Below are 18,972 nucleotides of genomic sequence, written 5' to 3' on the forward strand. Positions count from 1 at the left end.
GGCATATAAATATCTACATGTACATAAAAATAACGCAGTCACTACTCACAATGACAGCGGTAGTATTGATTTTACACGGGGCACCGTTGACAGGCGAGCCACAAACCCTTTAGCACCGTCTCCTCTGTCGAACGTCGGATATGAAACCGACTTCAGTGTGGTAAATATTGTCACAATCGCGGACATGCGCAGTGGGTGAAAGGCGTAACCGCGTCGATGACGTCGGTGGCGGTCCCCGCTGCTGAGCTCTGCACATGGATACAAAACTTGCACATGTATGTACTTTTCTGTGCAGGCTGAGGGAAGGTCGACCCACCCGAGCCTGCAGAAACTGCACAGCCTCACTCTCTTTTACAGTCAAAGAGCGTGCACGATTACAATGGTGTCAAAGAAGTCTAGAGGACTAAGCCACTGCTGTGTATTTCCCTTATTCTAATACCTTGTGGCTTAAAATAAAAACCCGTCTTTTTAATACTAGACATTTGACTTGTAATAGCAGGGAAAGCAGAGGCGTGGTCAAAGCAAACAGTGATGTCTCTGTGAGTAGGTGAGCCAGTAAGATACCACTAAGCCAGGTGAAGAATAGCATGATCCAACCATGGCCTGCAAACACTATCATGTTATTAGTAGCTGTGTTTCACAAGTTAAGGCATGTGAGCGACATTTATATTTGTACACAGCTGCAGATTTTGCAGATTTAACACAGTAAAAGTCTAAAATGTCTAAACGCATGTTTGCATTTAGCTTAAAACAGCTGGAGTGAGTCTGAAGAGGTAAAAATGTTAGACCCAATCCTAACACATGCACTCAGTATATATTATATCTCAAACGATAACACTGCACACACACGCTGTATTATTGCATGACATTAATTCCATTTTATTTTACTCAGTTACACAGTTGTCAACATACAACAAATCCACACGGAGGCACGTTGAGTTCACATTGAAACACTTAAAAACATAAACACTGTGACAATAAAGGCTTCTGGTCATCCACAGAATATTTCTAGTTTTGTAACTTTCACACAAACGTTGACACCGATGATGGCTGCACGACAACTGCGGGGCGAAATGTCTAATTTCCTTTCATTTCAAAGAGAATCGAGTGTAACGATCATGAGATTGTCCCCACGCAGTTTCTCAAATGGGAAACATGTCATGGTGAGGCTTGTATGCTGCATGTGTCAGATGAATTGGTTTTGTTCAAATAAAAAAAAAAAGTCAGTGAGTAATAGATGGAGCGACATGCTCAGCGTTGGGTGTGTGATGACCTTTAAAATCCTACACAAAGCAACATGATGGAACAACCTCCATTAATTCAAACCATATGAAGACCTAACATTAGTCAAAAACATATGATGGCATTTAACTGCTTAAATATTTGCTGTCTTACAGTGCTGAAAATCAGTTTATTGTAAAGGGATTAGTGCATTTCTGTTAATATATCAAGTATACCTTCAAAAAAAAACAGTGAATATTTAATCCTCATAGGTAATTTCTCACAGGCGATGGTACTAGAACTGCATCCTGAGGCTTATGGTAAAATGCTGCATCGGTTTAAATAACTGGGGGGAAAACAACACTCAAATTACACATTTATTTTTTGTTCTCATGACTAAAAACACTCCACTTCCATTAAGACAATTTTGGAAAGCACTCCCACATTTTCCACCAGCTGAGAAAGATTATTTCTGGGGGGACAACACCTGCCAGGAATGACTCATAAAATGGTCCCATTTGCCACAGAAAGCACACTCAACTCTGCCACCGTGTCAAAAACATTAGAGAAAAATCAACACAATAACATTTTGTACCATTGAATTTTCACTGTTAATACACCTATACATAAATAAAGCTCTGATCTACAGTACGTTCTCATGTTATCGGTATTATTGCACTACATGTTCACCCCTTGCAGCGAGCTCATGATTCTGAAGTGGCACAATGAAGAGAGCTGCACAGAGACACAACAGTCTGTGATACAGACACACATGCTGGGTTAATACAACAGTGATGGAATATTCAGGGGTAAATAACGGTCAACAGTTGAATGACCCCCCCCTCAGACTTTGTCTGGAGCGTCACAGTTTAGCAGGTTTTACTAATAGTCACAGAGCTGCAGCAGTAACAGGTTTCAAAACTAAAAACTATTCTCTTCATATATTTAATTTACAGCTATATTAAGGGTAACATCTTCACTATATTATGCCACTGCTTCGGGGTGCCGTATCACAGTATGGGCGGGAAACTGAGAGCTTGGCGAGGGGACAGACGTTCTCTGCTTCAGTCCCTCAGATTACATGGACATGTGTTCTGGGAGCACATAGGAGATGTCATCCCAGGGGTGGCGATAGAGACCCTGCTTCAGCCTCTTCTGGTCCAGGTAGTGTCCTGAGGAAAAGGACGGATTGATTGTCACACAAGGAAGAAGTGCTTGACATCTTACATACATGCATACAAGACACCACAGCAGAAATGACTCACCAATAAATCCCATGCTGCGTCCCAGGACAAAGATGCCATTCAGAGCGCCGATTTCCACAAACTCATCAGCTTCGTCCCTGAGATCGGTATGATGGACAACAAGGGTGAGAGTGGCTGCACACAATGTGGGCATACATACATAATAGCTTCTGTTCTACAATCATGTAGTCCCAGCATTTCTTCTACCTATTCATTATATCAATGTATAAATGAGCTTGTTTGGCTCTCAGTTAGTCCACAGCATCATTATTTTGTCTCACCTTGTAAAACCACCACAAGTCCTGAGCAAGTCCACAAAGGCCACACCAATGAAGCCATCCACATTGAGGATCAAGTTGGGTTTCTAATGCAACAAAATCCACACACACAGGGAAAAAAAATGATGACGTTATTTAAAAATGGAGCGTGTCATTACTCAGTAAAGGCTGTGAATGCCAGCATGAAGTGATAAGTGTTACCTTGGACGTGGTGATCTTCTCTACATCCAGAGCGTAGTCCAGCAGCTGGGTGGAGGAGAAGTGCTGCTTCACAAAGTCCTTCAAGATCTGGACTCTCATATCTGGATTGTTTATCTGGGGAAGCACAGATAATTCCCTTTCATTCAAAATCGTCCTTCTCCAATCAATCTCGTTTTTCTCCTCGAGGACATTTCCTTAACATGAGATTTCTAGCCCCAAAGCAACAATAGCATCTCTGTTTTCTGTCTTATTTAATAGAGGTTTTTCCAACAGCTAACATTTTCTCCTCCGTCTCTTTCCTGACAATATAATTTTCAGACACCAGTGTCTCTTGTTGAGATTCTGAATTCTTACTGGACAAAATCAAGTGAAATGCTGAGCACGTAACTAGTGGTAGAGCCTGGTATGAACTGTTGGATAACCGGGCTATACTTAAGACAGCTGTGACACCACCGAAGGCCAAGTGGCCTTGCTCCTAAAATGATGAACTTTCCGGCCGCATGGTCCTCACCGACTTGACTCTGTGCCCAATGCCCATGATCAGCTTCCCATCCTTCTTCATCTTGTTGACAAACTCCATGGGCAGCATGCCGCTGTCAAATGCCTTGCTGAACTGCTTTGCTGCAGCGTCCAGAGCTCCTCCGAAGCGGTCTCCCTGTAAAGTGACAAAAAGGGAAAAAACACATGCTCATGGTGGACTTTTACAGGCCGATAAATCGAGCAGATGAATCGCAGGTTTGACGTGTCTTACGATGGTGAGAAGGCCGGAGGTGAGGCTGGAGATGAGATCCTTGCCAGCTCGAGCACAGACTATGGTGTTGTGGGCACCAGAGACGGCAGGGCCGTGATCAGCAGTCACCATCAGGCACATCTCAATGAACTGGCAGGCGTACCGCGGCAACCTGCACACAGAGAACGAAACGACTGTTATGTGGTTCAAGGATTTCTTTAGAGTTTCTTTATCACCACTGCCGGGTTAAGAGGCTGACCTCCTCTGGAACCAGAGAAGCCCCAGAGTTCCTCCCAGGCCTATTTCTGACTTGAAGACCTCGGTGATGGGCATGCCGGCGTAGATGAGCTCCTGACCCCTCTCGTCGCAGATGCTGGTCATGAAGGAAGCAGGTTTGCGGATCAGACCCAGCTCCTGTGGAGGCAAACAGATACAAGATTTCACAACATGCACTCGTGTTTAAACCATGATTTGTTTCAGTTTTGTTTTGCTCCATCTGAGGTCTAACTGCTTGATTTATACTGCTGTCCTTCACAAGCATACTCACTCGTGCCCAAGAGTAATCCATCGGCACTGTGGGAGGAGGCATCTCTTCGGCTGGCTGGATGACTCCTTTGTCAACAAGGTCATCATAAACAGATCTGCACGCACAAAAAAAGACTGAGATAAGCTCAGGAATCACAACAGAATACCGACAAATAAATATGACAACGTGCACTGACTTGATGATCTCTCCCAGCTCATCAAAGCTCTTGGGGACAAAAGCACCAGCCTCCTTCAGAGCCTTGTTCTTAGCCACTGCTGTCTCAGACGCCTGGTTGGCACAGGCTCCTGCATGGCCGAACTGAACCTGAGGGGGGGAAAAAAAAGGTGCAACAGGGGTCAGAAAACAATAATTAATGCCTTGAATGTCTCATTATGCAGCAGGCTAATGGTGCCTGATGTGCACCAGCCTCTACACCTGCCCTCTCACCTCCGAGGAGAACATGGTGGCACAGGTGCCGATACACCAGCACACCACCGGCTTCGTGATCCTGCCCTGTTTGATACCCTCGCAGATCTTGTACTCCTCTGTGCCTCCAATCTGCAGGAGGAAGGAAGAGGATCAGGATGTAGCAAATCAATGACTCCTTAAAGCTGCAGGCCTCAGGGTGTGTAGATTCATTCCTCACCTCTCCCAGCACAACAATCATCTTCACCCCGGGAGTGTCTTGGTAGCGCAGCACGTGATCGGTAAACACAGAGCCCGGATATCTGCAGAAGAATGTAAAGATTACACACCAGCTCAAACCCACATGCTCACACCCTGCAGAGAAAAGATATTTACATACCTGTCCCCACCGATGGCCACGCCTTCAAAAACACCATCTGTGGTGCGGGAGATTATGTTGTTGAGTTCGTTGGACATGCCGCCTGAGCGGGACACGTAGGCCACGCTGCCCGGGCGGTACAGCTTGGAGGCCAGGATGTTATCCAGCATGCCTCCGGTGTTCCCGATCTTGAAACAGCCTGGCTTGATTCCTCCAACCTGGATAAACACACACACACAGGTTTGCTGGTCGGCTCAGACAAAATAACATTGTGCAAATCTAGTGAGAAGTGAAACAGGACTAACGGTTGCTGGTCCAATGATTGTGACGCCCTTCTCGTCTGCGGCCTTGATGATCTTCCTGGTGTGGGCTTCAGGGATCCCCTCAGCGATGATGGCAATGGTGTGAATCTGAAAGCGATCGAACAGAGAGGCTTAACTTCTTTTTTCCCAGCTGTTCAGCACCTCGCAGATGGCGCAGGATGAGGGTGCGTTCACCTGTGGGTACTGCATGGTCTCCATGGTGCTTTCAAAGGCCGAACGCAGAGATGCAAAGCTGATGAGCACGTCCACATCTGGGTGCTTCTTCATGGCGTCGCTCATGTTCTTATACACGGGGATGAGGATCTCTTTGTGGCCCCAGTAGAACTTCTGTTTGTGGTCTCCGCTGAAAGGTGGAGAAGCATTCATCACGCAGTGAAAGGACACAGTTCACTAAATAGGCTTTTATTATAATAAATCCACAATTAAGATCCATTACACTGACAGCAGGACAAAGGAAAGACAAGCTGAGGAGGAAGGACAGAGCGCACTTACGTGAACGGGTAGACCATGGCTGCGACAGATGGCTCATCTCTGGAGCAGACGTAGTCAAAGTCCAGCATGCCCTGCACCGCCCGAGTCTGCATGCCCCACACTATGGACTTGGTGTGCTTGCTGAAGAGGGTAGTTGCCTTGGCTGCAGGGAAGGGAAAATGAATACAGATAGACGCTGAACACCAGGTCATAAACATTGATTTCCTCCTCACTGCCCGTGCAGATAAAGTGATTCAGCTCCAAAAAGCTCTACTGCCTACTGATTTTTTTTTTTTTTACATAACTACAACAACAACAATAACAGAAAGGCATGTTGATGTAACATGTTGTTGATCCAGTTATGTATCAGAACACTGAACGCTCCTCCTGCCCTCCGAAGGGGGAGCTGTTATACTTAATTTCAACCTCGCATGATCACAAGGCGTCTAACTGTCATGCATGGAAACACATCAAAGCCCTATCAGTCACAGTGCAAAGGCGTCAAAGTGCTGTGTGTGCGTGTGTTTTCTCACCAATAGGAGCTCCAGTTTTTGCCTTCTTGGCTGGTGAGCTTTCAACTCTGGCTCTGTTTTCAGAGAAAGAGGCAGTTCTGCTGGATGCTGGAGTCTGGAAATAACAAAAAAAACAATTTTTTTATTCTGCTGTGCATATTTGAAAAAGTACATGTGCTAATGAGTATAACAGAAAAGGGCAGGGCTGCCTCATTGTTTTATAAGACATCACCTGCACACAAGTTACACACTGAGTCTTAGTGTTCTTGATTTTTCAGGCCATCAGCGAGACAAGTGGAGCTTTGTGAAGGAATGACGAACTGGATTTTAGTGCTTTAAATCTTTTTAAACTGGTCATATAATTTCAGAAAAATGCATGCTTTTTGTTTCAGACTTTTACTTTGTGCTTATGTGTAAAAACACGTGCAGGCACACATGCTCACTTTGCTGAAAGTTCACGCACTGCCGGTCTTAATGGACGCCTCGGGGGAGTCGCAGCGCGTTACCGACTGTGATGTCACAGCTCTTTGAGTGAGAGCAGTGCACAATGCCCTGCGATGCTCTTATACAAAAGAGCCACTGGCCTTCTGATAATCTGGGTCACCAGAAGGACAAGACAGTAGTGACTGAAACAGAGGCTGTGGCATGCACGTCTCCTGCTCTCTCGCTAACTGCGCCACACTGCTGGCGGAGCTGATGATGTAAACTCGCTGCACAGTGAGCCGACACAACGTCTCGACAGCCTATTTTTCTCCGTGTTGGGTCAGTGTGTGTCATACCGATGTGCTGCCGCTAGAGTTGAGGAGGAAGTTGGCAGTGTGGGCAGCAACAGGAGGCTGGTTGGGGATTGGCCGGTGGCCCAGTGCCATGCCAACAATGGCAGTCATGTGGGTTTCTGTGCCAAAGACGTGGATGGGGATCCCAGTGGTCTTGCCTGAGGAGAGCAGGCAGAACATAATTAAGCGTGGCGTACGAAAATCAGCAGGTGTTTGCAGATAAATGCACTCAAGACACGCTTTCACAAACCAGTGCAAAGTGTACAACATACCAACTTCTCCCATCACTCTGAGACCTTCCTGGTAGTTGGGGCCTCCACGGCGGACAAAAATGGTGACCTCATGCTCCTTTAGTGGCACCTGATAGTCTCTGATGGCTCTAACAATCCCCTGGCAGAGACAAGCATGTGCTCAGTGGATAAATTCACATGAAGTACATAACATTAAGGCTCATACACTGAGAAAAAGCATGTGATGCTTAAATGTACCTTAAATGTTGCTGCAACATTTGTGAAGTTTGCGATGCTTCCCCCAATGATCAAAACCTTTCCTGGAGAACACGATGATGAAACATCGTTTTAGAAACATAGAAATAAACACACACACACTCTTTGAGCACACACACAGAGTTTGGGCGGAGCAGCTTTCCTACCCTCGTGGTGCTTCTCTCTGGTCATCAGAGACAGGATAGTCTTGGCGTAGTCATAGGTCTGCTGTTCGCTCGGAGCTCCTGAATACTCCCCGTAATTGGCCAGCTCGTTGACGCCACCCAGGTCACAGATTGTGTCGCTGGGAGAGAGGAAAAAGCGTCAGTAACAGCAGCTGTGCGTCTCCTGGGACAGTCATATCTGGCTGCATACCGGCTTCTGAGCGCCAGCAGTGAACACAACGTTCAGAAAAATGAGATTATGAGCGCTAAACTTCATTATCCTCATAACCACTAAATGAACTTTTTCTCTCTGTTGTGAATTAACGCTGTAAACAGACAACTTCAGAGTGCACAGGGGGAATAATTAGTCGTGGCTGATGTGTCTGCACGTCATGCTTTACACCCCCGACAGACGGCGTCGTGACGGAGGCGCCGCTCATTCCTCCAGACTCTCACTAAAATGGCAATATCTAAGGATCAAATTTAGCAGAGCAGGCAGACTCTGAGCTGCTGCACCATCAGCCTCACTGCTGCATCACTAGCATACTCTGCTAATGCTAAACCTAATTACGTGCAGTGCAATCAATCAGCGAGGATAAAGCGAAGCAACCAGACGTGCAGATACATGTCCACTGCAGTCTTCTCTGTTTTATGTCGTTCGGTCCTGCGCTGGCAGTGTGACTGGGTACCTGTACACCACTGAGGCGCCTCCTCCTGCCACCATGGTCCAGATCCTGCCTCGGGGGTTGAGGAGGGTCAGTTTGAGGCTGGCGCCACTCTTGGCGTCGAGGTCGGCGATGTAGGCTTCCTGCAAAAGTCAAAGAAAAGGGCAACGAAGAGGTGAGAGACAGGTTTTATGAATGCTACAGATAAGGGGGAGGGGTGTGTGTGTGTGTGTGTGTGTGTGTGTGTGTGTGTGTGTGAGTGTGTGAGTGTGTGTGTGTGATTGCAGCCTTAATCAGAGCAGGGCCAGCACAAGCACCTCTCCATATGCCTGCAGTTCATTACATGTGCTTGCACTGATTTTAAAGAGTTATTAATTGGAAATATTGTACAAGTATTAAGAGTGACAGTAGATGTGATGTGCATCAGTGGTTGTTTGTGACAGTTGGGGCCACAGCTGGTGGCTGGGAGCAAAAAAGCCTCCAATCAAAGCCACCCGCTGTCCCTCGTCTCCGCTCAAGACTCACTGCAGCCCAATTAGAGCCCGACTGGTGCACAGACAGTCTGTCTCAAACGAGCTCCTACATGCGTCAGCCAAAAATAGAAAAGAAAAAAAAAAGTCCACTGAACAAAATAATCTCTCTGATTTACCTTTCAAAACCCTCAAAATCAAATTTAATGTTTCTAAAAACCAAAGAAAATCACACTCAAAATCAGATCTTTTCTATCGTTACAGTACACGACACGACATCTGAACGCTCAGCTCTCTGCCCAGACGACCTCTGCTTGAGGATGTCTCCATACCTCTCCACAATGACTCATAAAGGCTGATGAACAGCTGAGAGTTGGTGCCACCCTCCCTCATTAATTCAGCCTGGGGCAGCAGGGTCAGGGGCTGCTCCACAGCAAAGCGGCGGAGAAACCCACTGAGAAATTATCTTTTTCCTCAGGCTGAGAAATTTAAAATTCAACTATTTATATCTAATGAAACATGAAATCTAGTCAGTCAGAGTTTAGCCCATTAATTCAAAAGCAAACTGTAAATCAGCAAATCCAGATTGCTGGGCTGTAACACTCAAAACCAGCTCTTTGATGCTGACACACTGAAATTGGACATCTCTCCGGCCCCCCCTCACCTCAGGATAAGCCTCCCTGCCGAAGGGTGGAGGGAACTCCACATCGCCCCACTTGGCCTTGCAGATGTAGTCAGCTGTAGCATCGATCTTGGCTGCCATGTCCAGCACGTAAACTCCATCTTTTGTGACCACTGAGAGAAGCGAAAGGAGGGAGACACATGTTAAGATCTATACTCCAACCAGGTTTACAAACACCCTCCGACTGAGATTCGCTCTGTTAGCGCTTTAAATAGGTCGTGATGGGACCATGGTCGGACACCGGTGACCACAGCCTTCCTGCCGCCCCGGCAGGAGGTGGAAAAGAGTGGATGAGGCGAGGAGATGGTGTGACATCAAAGCAGGCACAGTCGGTCTCGCTGCATCGACAGGAACAGCTGCCAGAGGGCATGTACTGGTGCCCAATTACTCCATTATAAACACACGCTGCCTTCATCAAACAGCGAGCGCATGAATTATTTAATGTTTCCTCTTCAGCGTTAAAAATGAGGCAGAATCAACTTCTGCCTCTTGGATTCAAGATGATGTTTTTATTATGCATTGATGTTTTCATCCCCAATTTCCTTTTGATGTCTCCTTTCTAATTTCATAATCCCATAACATATTTATGACTCTGTGCTGGAATGACGTGCGTACGCCTTCGTCGTTGCTTGTTCAGACGCAGCACATCGGGGTATTTGAGAGAAACGAACACAAACAGCGTACCGAGGGGGTTGATCTCCAGGTACGTGAAGAACAGGTCCTCGTACAGGTTGAAGAGGCCGACGATGAAGCTGGCGAGGACCCTGCAGAGAGACGACACGCAACAGATGAAACTCGTCTTTGGCTCTGTTGCTGCAGCACCAGAATAGACTGCGGATGTCTAGTTAATCACATCACGATATAATCAGTTCTAATCATAATACAGCTGAAATCATTTGTGGACTGACAGATAATTAATATGCAATCATTTAAATAACTGATTCGTCATTTGAGCCAATTCTCAAGCAAAAGTGCTGGTGCCAACAACTGGACCAGTTTTAAAATGCTAAATACACAACACATCTAAATAACAGAGAATATATATAAGAAAACAAGCAATTTGAAGACTTCACTGTGGGAAATAAATGTGAAGGATGACTTTAAGGAGGAAGAAACGAATACACAAACGCTCTTTTAATCATCTTCTAACTTGTTAAACATTCACAGCATTGCAATGTGAAACTCTTAAACAACTTTTTGCATCTTTAATAGCTCATATACATGGAAATATTCCTATTTCTTATTCATGTAGTTATAAATTGCTTACATGTTTTGGACCATTAACGATCTGCAAACCAGATTTCCCTTAGAACAACAAAATGAAGTTGAAGTCAAAGGTATTTAATTCTTAATTCTTTAATTCTGGGCTGTGCAATTAAATTTCCCTGAAAGAAACATTATGGCCATTAAAATTTCCACATAATTCAACCCATGACGAACTACAGCCATGTCATTGAAGGATTGTTAAGCTGAACAGGAAACAGTCCACCTGTAAATTATCTGCAGAGAGTCTCGCTGCAGACAAGGAAAAATCTAATTTACTTCCTCCTTCACATGTCAAACGAGAGCAGAGAGGAGGAGGAGGAGGAGGAGGTGCAGCATTTTGCTCTCCTCTCCTGCCTGTCAGTTGTGCAGGCAGCTCGGAGGCTTTTGTAACCACGTCAGCCTGTTGTCAGGCCTCCGACTGGCCCGCGGGGGGAAAACTGCGACCGAAACCCCAAATGACTCAGCTTCCCATGTCTGCCTCTGACGGGAGGGCAGGAAAACCGGCCAAGTGCCGCTCCTGTTGTGCGAGAGGAGGGCGAGGAGAGGAGTGTACGGGGTGAGGGGGCCAGCTCGGGCTGGCAGAGTGATTTCTGGGGCGGCTTCTTCAATGTCAGCCAAGACAGCGAGCCCGGCCAGAATCTGCTGTCACATGAACACTGCCAGAGAGATGGATGGGGGGGCCGGAGGGGCCGAGCCGCTGCATCGTACCCATCAAAACAAACCGACGTGCTCTGAATGTGGCTGCCGTGCAATAAATAAAAAAAAAAAAAGGCCGGGGGCGGAGGCTGATCGAAGAAAGGCGATGCAGAGGAGGGAGACTGTCATTTGTCTAATGGAAAGCCCTCCACCCTCCTCCTTCTGCTCCCCCCACATTTACGGCCAATATCAAAGTGCTTTCTCTGACTTCATTTGTGGCGCTTTTGTTTCCCGCTGTTGGTCAGGAGTTTCATTATATAATGGAAGATGTCCACTTCCTTTTTGGCTTTTTTGGGTCTTTTTTTTTAGCAGTTTAGTGTTGAGCTTGCTCAGCACGCCGGTCGTGATAAAATGGATCACTAATAATAAAAGTCACAAATCATGACCATGTTAGTTTCTTTTGTCTTTTGATCTTTAAAACACCTCCAGCTGTGCTGCACAGAGGCTGAAGTGGAAATCTTTGCTTTCTTTTTTTAGAGCACACACTGTTTGGAGCTGTTCCTTCAAAATAAAATACCTGTTATTTGTCGTTTGAAAATCAAAAGCTGCACGAACTATAGCACCAGAAATCGTTGTCACAGTCACGCTGTAAGCTTCAGGTTATTGTCCAATCCCAGTCCAAGTTTTGCACACGCACTCAAAACACTTCCTCATTTAACTCACGCTTTCTTGTCATTGGGGACGTGGGTGAGCAGCTCTTTCTTCACAGAGTCTTCGCTGATCTTTTCATCCACCCTAATTAGCAGCTTCTTCGCCTTGGCATCCACATCTCCCACATCCACCCCTCCCTCATGGTGAAACAGCACATGGTCGCCCTCCCGGGTGGCATAGATGCACACATAGAACTCCTCTTCCTGAACAAAGGGGTTCAAATGACACAGACGTCAATAAATGGCTCTTTACCGGACATCAAGGATCATCACTGCTAATTTAGGAATGCTTTACCTGCTTATGAGGGACAAACGGCTCGATGAGGAAGTTCTTGAGAATGCCCTTGGCTTTTCCCACCTGAGGATCATCAAGACAATAATTCTCTCAAGGTGGTGAAATAATTATTCAACAGAAGCTACAGCTGGAGCAAAACAACATATTAACATGAACTCCCAGGGGTTCAAAAAAAGACAGTAGAGCGCCTCACCGGCCCAAACGTTTCAAAGGAGACAGGTTGAGGAGAAGGAAAAAGAAAGTGTCGTCACGCATTACTGCAGGCAAAGCGCCGAGAACACAGCTCATTTGGCGAGGCTGTCATCGCTCCTCTGTTAAAGGCCAGCGGGCACAAAGTAACCGGGCTGAGAGCGGCCAGGCGGAGAGCAAAATAATAAAAGGTCGAGAGGGAGTTGCCATTTTTGAAGAGTGCAAACAAAAAGGAGGTTGATGACAGGTGGGGGGAAAAAATTGAAAAACCCACAAGGGGCTCAGGCTAGTTCAGACAGATGAAGAGACGGCTCCATCGCTGCCTCGCAGAGGAAACAAAAGTAAAGCCATGGATGGCTCAACTTAACCGCTTGTGGTAACACGATTACACGAAATATGAAACACTCAGATAGCAGAGCGAGGCAGCCATGTGAAGTGAAAGGACATATAAAGTGTAAACGTGGTTCTGTTCAATAAAGTTATTCACATCCACCGCTATCTAACCTGACTGGATTCTCTGGTGATTTCTCAAGATAAGCTAACAGCTAGCTAAGCTAATAAGCAGCCAGACAAGACGCTTAGATGCCAGTGGCAACAAGCTAGCAATTATAATGATGAAACTCAGCTCTTTCCTAACATAAGACCAAGCTGACTGCACTCAGTCACACATTTCTTTCTTCTTTAACGCAGCTTACACATTTTAGGGAGTCATACTAAGAAGGTACAGCCTCAGTAGCAGCAAAGACACACTTTGAGCTAAACGCTAACATGCTAGCATCTGATGTTAAACAGGTGCATGTTCACTATCATAGTTTAGCATATTAGCATGCTAATGTTTGCTAATTAGCGCTAAACATGAAGTACAGGTAAGACTGCTGTGACTGTCATACAAGCACTGGACAAATTAGCCACTAGCACGGCTAAAAATTTGTGAATGTCCCTTGGAGATGAAGAAAATGTCTATCTATCTATCTAAAAAGAAAAAAACAGACTAGCATAATAGCTTTTTCTTAGCCATTATGAGACCAAGATACTGATTTACTCTAATGCACCTTAAACAATTGATAAACATAGCCAGCGGTTATTTATCTGTGTAATTACTGTGATTACTTCTACTCTTCAGAGAACAATACAGACAATTAACAAGCTGAAACACTGCTCTGACCACAATACAGGTGTGGCTTCATTCATTCTTATTTACTGCCGCCTGCAGCTGCGGACAGTTTCATCTCATCTGTGTAGAGATACACCCACACTGCAACACAAAAAACACCAACGCTCACTCTTTAATGACCCATGCTGGTCCGTCTATAACTTGCTTCTTGGTTTATGAGGCAAAGCAGCATCTCGGTGGTACAGTGATGGATGTTTTGCGCCTCTGTTGACTGGATAGATGGACTGTTTATTCACCAGCAGTGCGCGCCTCAGCCGACTGGGCTGATTTAGTGGCTGAGGACTGATACTGAACCCCTCAGCAATCTGGGCGGTTCTTTAAGCAAACATACATCAGGAAAAAAATACATGCGCAAATGCATCAGTGTTAAAGAGGGAAGGAGGGTGAAGGAAAGGGCAACAGGAGGAGGATCTGACTAAAGTGCTGGGATAATATTGATTTAAGGAGTGTTCAGCAAAGTGCACGCTCTCAAACACGGGGTCAGGAGGAGGTAATTGGCTGAGAGACATCAGAGAAGGAGAGGGTGGATGACGTACTGTCGTCTCTCTCATGAGGCGGGTCTTCAGCCACTCTTTGACGCCTTTCAGGTCCAGGTTGACGCCAACCAGGCCCAGCTTCCCTCGCCTCTTGATCAGCTGGTCCGGCTTCACCACCAGTCTCTGGAGGACGGAGATAAACATGGTGTGACAGGTGCACTCAGGCTGATGTTTACAGTGCATTTAAACCATGACAATATTCTTTATAATATTTATTTGCTGAATGAAAGAAACTTGACATGATTATGAATTCAAACTATTATCAAAATGTCTAAATTCTAGTACGCTTGTTTAAGTTTTCTTTAGATTCGACTACATCTAAAACAATCTTTCTCAATTGATCTTTGTTTAATTGATCAACATAAAATGAATCTGCAACAATTCTACATTTATATGTTCTGCATTATTCTTATATATTCTTCCATGTGAATATTTGCTAGTGATCTATTCTAGTAAAATGAGTCTCTGCCTTTGACAACTTTGGCTTTAGGAAACTGTAATCTTCATTTTTCATAGTTCTTTTGGACAGTTTATAGAACAGCTGACTCAGCGATTAATCAAGAACTGGCAGGTTAAAGGGAAACGATCAATAGTTGCACCCGTTCATCCTAATCTCCAACATAAGACAGCAGATATGTGATTATTTGGTGAGATACTTGAGTCCATCAGCAAATCCAAAGCTCCCAAAATAAAATGCATCACCTGAAAGTTGACACGAGCTGAATTTAATGGAATCTCTCAGGTACGCAAGTCCCTTCTGACGCAAAAGCAAAATCACATCCAGCCCCCACCGACTGCGCCCGCCTCCTCTCACTTGCAAGTCAGATAAAGAGAATGACTTATGACAGCGGAGCCATTAGTATCTGGGCGCTCGCCAGTGAGCAAAGAAAGAGAGGGCGCAGGGTGAAAGTTAATGCAATTTTCTAATCAGTCCTACCGCAGCACATATCTCCGTGCATCTGCCCTCCACATCCTCCTCGTACCTTCCAGATAAAAACCTTCAGCTGTGAGGGAGAATGATATTTTGTCCTGCAAGATGAGTCATTCAATTAACTTCTATTACAGCCCATCGATCGGCCGCTGCTTCCCTACAGGAGCAGCGAGGGCTGGTCTGAAAGCAGGTGATGCGGTGAGGAAGTGCTGCGTGTGTGCGAGAAATCCGAGCTGAACTCTGACCTCCCGCTTACCAATTAGGAATCAAAGAGAAGAGAGCTTTCTCTTCTGCATTCACACTTCATTTCCACCAAGAACGTAACGGAGCTGCTGGATCGCTCTGCTGTCTGTGACGTCAGCTAACAAGCGCCAAGAGACCACTCTGCTGCCAGCCTAAGTAACTGTCTCCATAAAGAGGAGCTCATTTCCCACAAGCTGAACGGAGACTGTGCTTTAGACATTTATGGGCTATGAATCTGCACCGTAACAACTAACTGTCACTCAGCCAAAGTCAATCTTTCTTCACCGTCCACACACAGTTGTGCCACAGCTGGTTCTCACCTCTGTCAGCAGCCACGGGTGCTCTTGCGCCAGGCGGTCAAAGTCTGTGTCAGCCGTCACGTTGGCATAGCGGAATCGGTTCTGGACAGCTGCTGACGTGCAGATGTACTTGTAGAGGAACTCCTTTCCCGTCTGCTCGGAGATGGCTTTGGCCGACATGACTGCTTAGGCTGGACTGGCCTGATAGATGGATAGAGAGAGGTGAGCGGTGAGACAGATGAATACAGAGCAGATCTATGAGTGGATGGAGACAAAGAATGAGCAGAGGATTTTAAAGGGCAACGTGGTTTTCTCCTTTATGAATAAGAAAAACAAAAACACCTTGTTTGGCGTCCGCTGCTGTCACAACAGTCAAGAAATGGTCTGGTAACCAGGTCATTGAAAGGCGGCTTTGTAGTTCATATTTTCCACAAAATAAATCAGAAACACTGACTGACGTGCTGCAACTGAACTCCACAGAATTAAAAGACACGCTAGAAAATGAAATACTCACTGCAGGTTCAGGCCTTTTGCACGGTCAGATTTATTTAGTTTGTCTCAGCAGAACACAGTGAAGCCAGTGAAGCTAAATCTGACGCCGTTAGCCTCAGTTTGTTTGACCTGCACACCAAGTGGGCACTTATTTCCCTCTCAAACAATCAGAGTCTTGCTGGGGAAACAGCACAGAGTGTGCACAGCGACTGGACTCTCTCCTCCAGCCTACGACTGGAGGGAACGATGATGTACAGGTTGATCTGACGCCACCGATTATTGAGAAAAGAAACAGATTTTTTTCCTCCCTCTGGCAGAATGTGATGGGAGCAGTGCTGCAATTTATGATTAATTTAATTATCAACTTACGTCCCGATTATTTTCAGGATTACCTGACTCATCATTTTGTCTGTAAAATGTCAAAAAAGCAGCAAATCCTTACATTTAAGAAGCTGAAACCAGCAAATGTTTGACTGTTCTGCATGAAAAATGACTGAAATGATTGATTGCTGTCAAATAATTCAGCCATTTTCTGTCTGTCTGTTGATTGTGCAGAGGCTCCTTTATCTTTCTTGAGGAGACACATTAGACACAACATGGCATCATTTTTCAATGACTCGACCAAGACCAGGAAAAACAGGGCAATTAATCAGACTGTAATTTAGAGTTTCATCACAGCAGCAGCGATGTGCTGCAAGCAGCAGGATCACTGAACCAAACCCTGATGTCTGCTGCTCGAAAGCAAACACACCAACTCTGATCAGCATGAATATATTGCGCAGAAAAATGGCTTTTGACCTGACTCAAAGTGTTCAGGTGTGGCAGATTCAGACTTCCCGCAAGACCATAATAACATATTATCCACCTCGCTTGTTATCATCAGCAGTCTCATTGACTAAAAGCCATAAAAGGGGTCATAAAGGGCACAAGGTTTGCTTCAACCTCAGATCGAGTAACTGTAAGAGCTGAAAAGAAGTCTGCTTTTTGGCTAATTGAATGCAAGTGTCCTGTTCTGCACGATTTTTGATGCGACACACTGGACCAACCACAGGTTAGACTGGAGGGACTGGAGGATCAAAGTCTCCAACAGATGATTGGTCCAGCTGATCCTTCAGGTGCAAATGTCATCATTACAATACACCAGGATTGAGAAATGTGGCTTATGGCTACAAAATACCAAGGCTTTCACTAATTAGCATCTCTAGCACCGTGCATCACCTGCTCTGTCTGTTTCTTCTACGTGGCTCATTAGGCTGAAAGCCCTGATGTCGCCTCTAACAAGACTACCTGTTCCTCGCTGCAGCCCCTGGCTGCTATTTCTTAAATGGATTAATGGGACTGTCATGGTCCTTTCTCACTATTGATCATGAATGTCCCTGAGTAAGCACAGTGCTGCTTCCAGGCCAGCCAAAAACATGGCTTTTCAAAGCTCATCCAGGTCCCATATATCATCCACTTTCCCACCTGCCAGAGGTATTAAATATCACTGCTGGACAACAGCAACAACGCTGGTTCAGATGAGCTCAGTAACATCCACTAACAGGGGGTGATGGATGGCTGGTGGGGGAGGCAAATCATGCACAGAGCTAAGTCAGCACACACAGAAATCAGAAGATGAAGATCAAAGTTGTAGCTTCATATTTACGTTTAACTTGTGCAACAAAACCTGTCTGACTTTGCAAAAGCATTGAGTCATATTGCTGATGCCGGAGAAGGAAAAAAAAAATCATTCATTAACAAACCGGTTAGACAGCATGCCACCTTTAGTAAATGTCCACATCACCACTGGAAGAAGTCTTAAACTTCTTCTAAACCCTGATGCAGAGACAGCACCGGCTGGACGTGGGCTGCCGTGGACTGTAGTTCAACTTGTTTTAGATGCTTTTTTTTTTCTTTTTTTTTTGACACAGAAAGAGAAGCAGAGAGAAGGAGCTCGAGGAAGCGGTGAAAAAGTACACGCGCATTTTAAAAACAATATGTAGTTTACCGTCTTTTTGTTGATTTTTTTCTTCCTTTAACGGCTCTGGGTGGATGTTGTGGGTGGATGTGTGATTGTTCTCGGCAGCGTTGTTCCAGCCTCGCCGTCGGTGGGAATCAGAGGTGCCGGACAGGAGATCCTCCTGCGAGTTTTGTCTCCATCGCCCATCTGCCGATAGGCTCGGCTGATACTTCCCTGCTTGTGATTGGTTCCACACCATGATGCGTTCACCAACCGTGGGAATTATTGCCACCACGCGGTGGGACGCACACAAAGAAGGGAAAATCAAACGGCCAATAAGACAATGGGAATTTTTTTCAAAATGAGGTTTTACATTGTTATTTCTTCATTGTGTTTACATACAGAGAGATCAGAATGAAATATCTGCGTGCTCATCAACATGTGCAAGGAAAAGTATAACTGAATGCATTCATTTTGCTGTCGTTTGATTTAAATTAAACATTAACTGCATGTTTCACGCAATTTTCTTACACTTCATTGTGATACAACAGTGTTGCAGGAGTGGAATGTAACTTGACTCAGCTACTGTACTTTTTAAGTTTTTCTATTTCATGTCTACTTATTTCCAGTCACAAGTTACCTTAAACAAAACATATGGTGAACTTATATGATCTTATGCATTGAAATAGACTACCGGTGTATATTAGTAGACAAAGCAGTTAAAATTAAC

General features: G+C 45.3%; 1 protein-coding gene across 1 annotated transcript; it reads right to left on the bottom strand.

The window, feature by feature from the left end:
* Window positions 1-855: 855 nt before the first annotated feature.
* On the bottom strand, window positions 856-18,434 carry aclya (ATP citrate lyase a). The gene is made up of 28 exons (XM_076752546.1): window positions 18,291-18,434; window positions 15,833-16,012; window positions 14,339-14,461; window positions 12,440-12,502; window positions 12,158-12,348; window positions 10,217-10,296; window positions 9,515-9,645; window positions 8,405-8,523; window positions 7,719-7,855; window positions 7,555-7,616; window positions 7,339-7,456; window positions 7,070-7,224; window positions 6,312-6,405; window positions 5,800-5,941; window positions 5,482-5,650; window positions 5,290-5,394; window positions 5,006-5,202; window positions 4,847-4,928; window positions 4,648-4,758; window positions 4,397-4,524; window positions 4,222-4,315; window positions 3,934-4,088; window positions 3,696-3,846; window positions 3,456-3,599; window positions 2,945-3,058; window positions 2,747-2,829; window positions 2,487-2,563; window positions 856-2,393 (listed from the first exon to the last, which is right to left on the bottom strand). The coding sequence occupies exons 2-28, from the start codon at window positions 15,989-15,991 to the stop codon at window positions 2,299-2,301; spliced, it is 3,279 nt and encodes a 1,092-aa protein (XP_076608661.1). The 5' UTR covers window positions 15,992-16,012; window positions 18,291-18,434; the 3' UTR covers window positions 856-2,298.
* Between the last annotated feature and the right edge of the window lie 538 nt (window positions 18,435-18,972).

Source organism: Chaetodon auriga, chromosome 16 (genome assembly GCF_051107435.1).
Source record: "Chaetodon auriga isolate fChaAug3 chromosome 16, fChaAug3.hap1, whole genome shotgun sequence".
NCBI lineage: Eukaryota > Metazoa > Chordata > Actinopteri > Chaetodontiformes > Chaetodontidae > Chaetodon > Chaetodon auriga.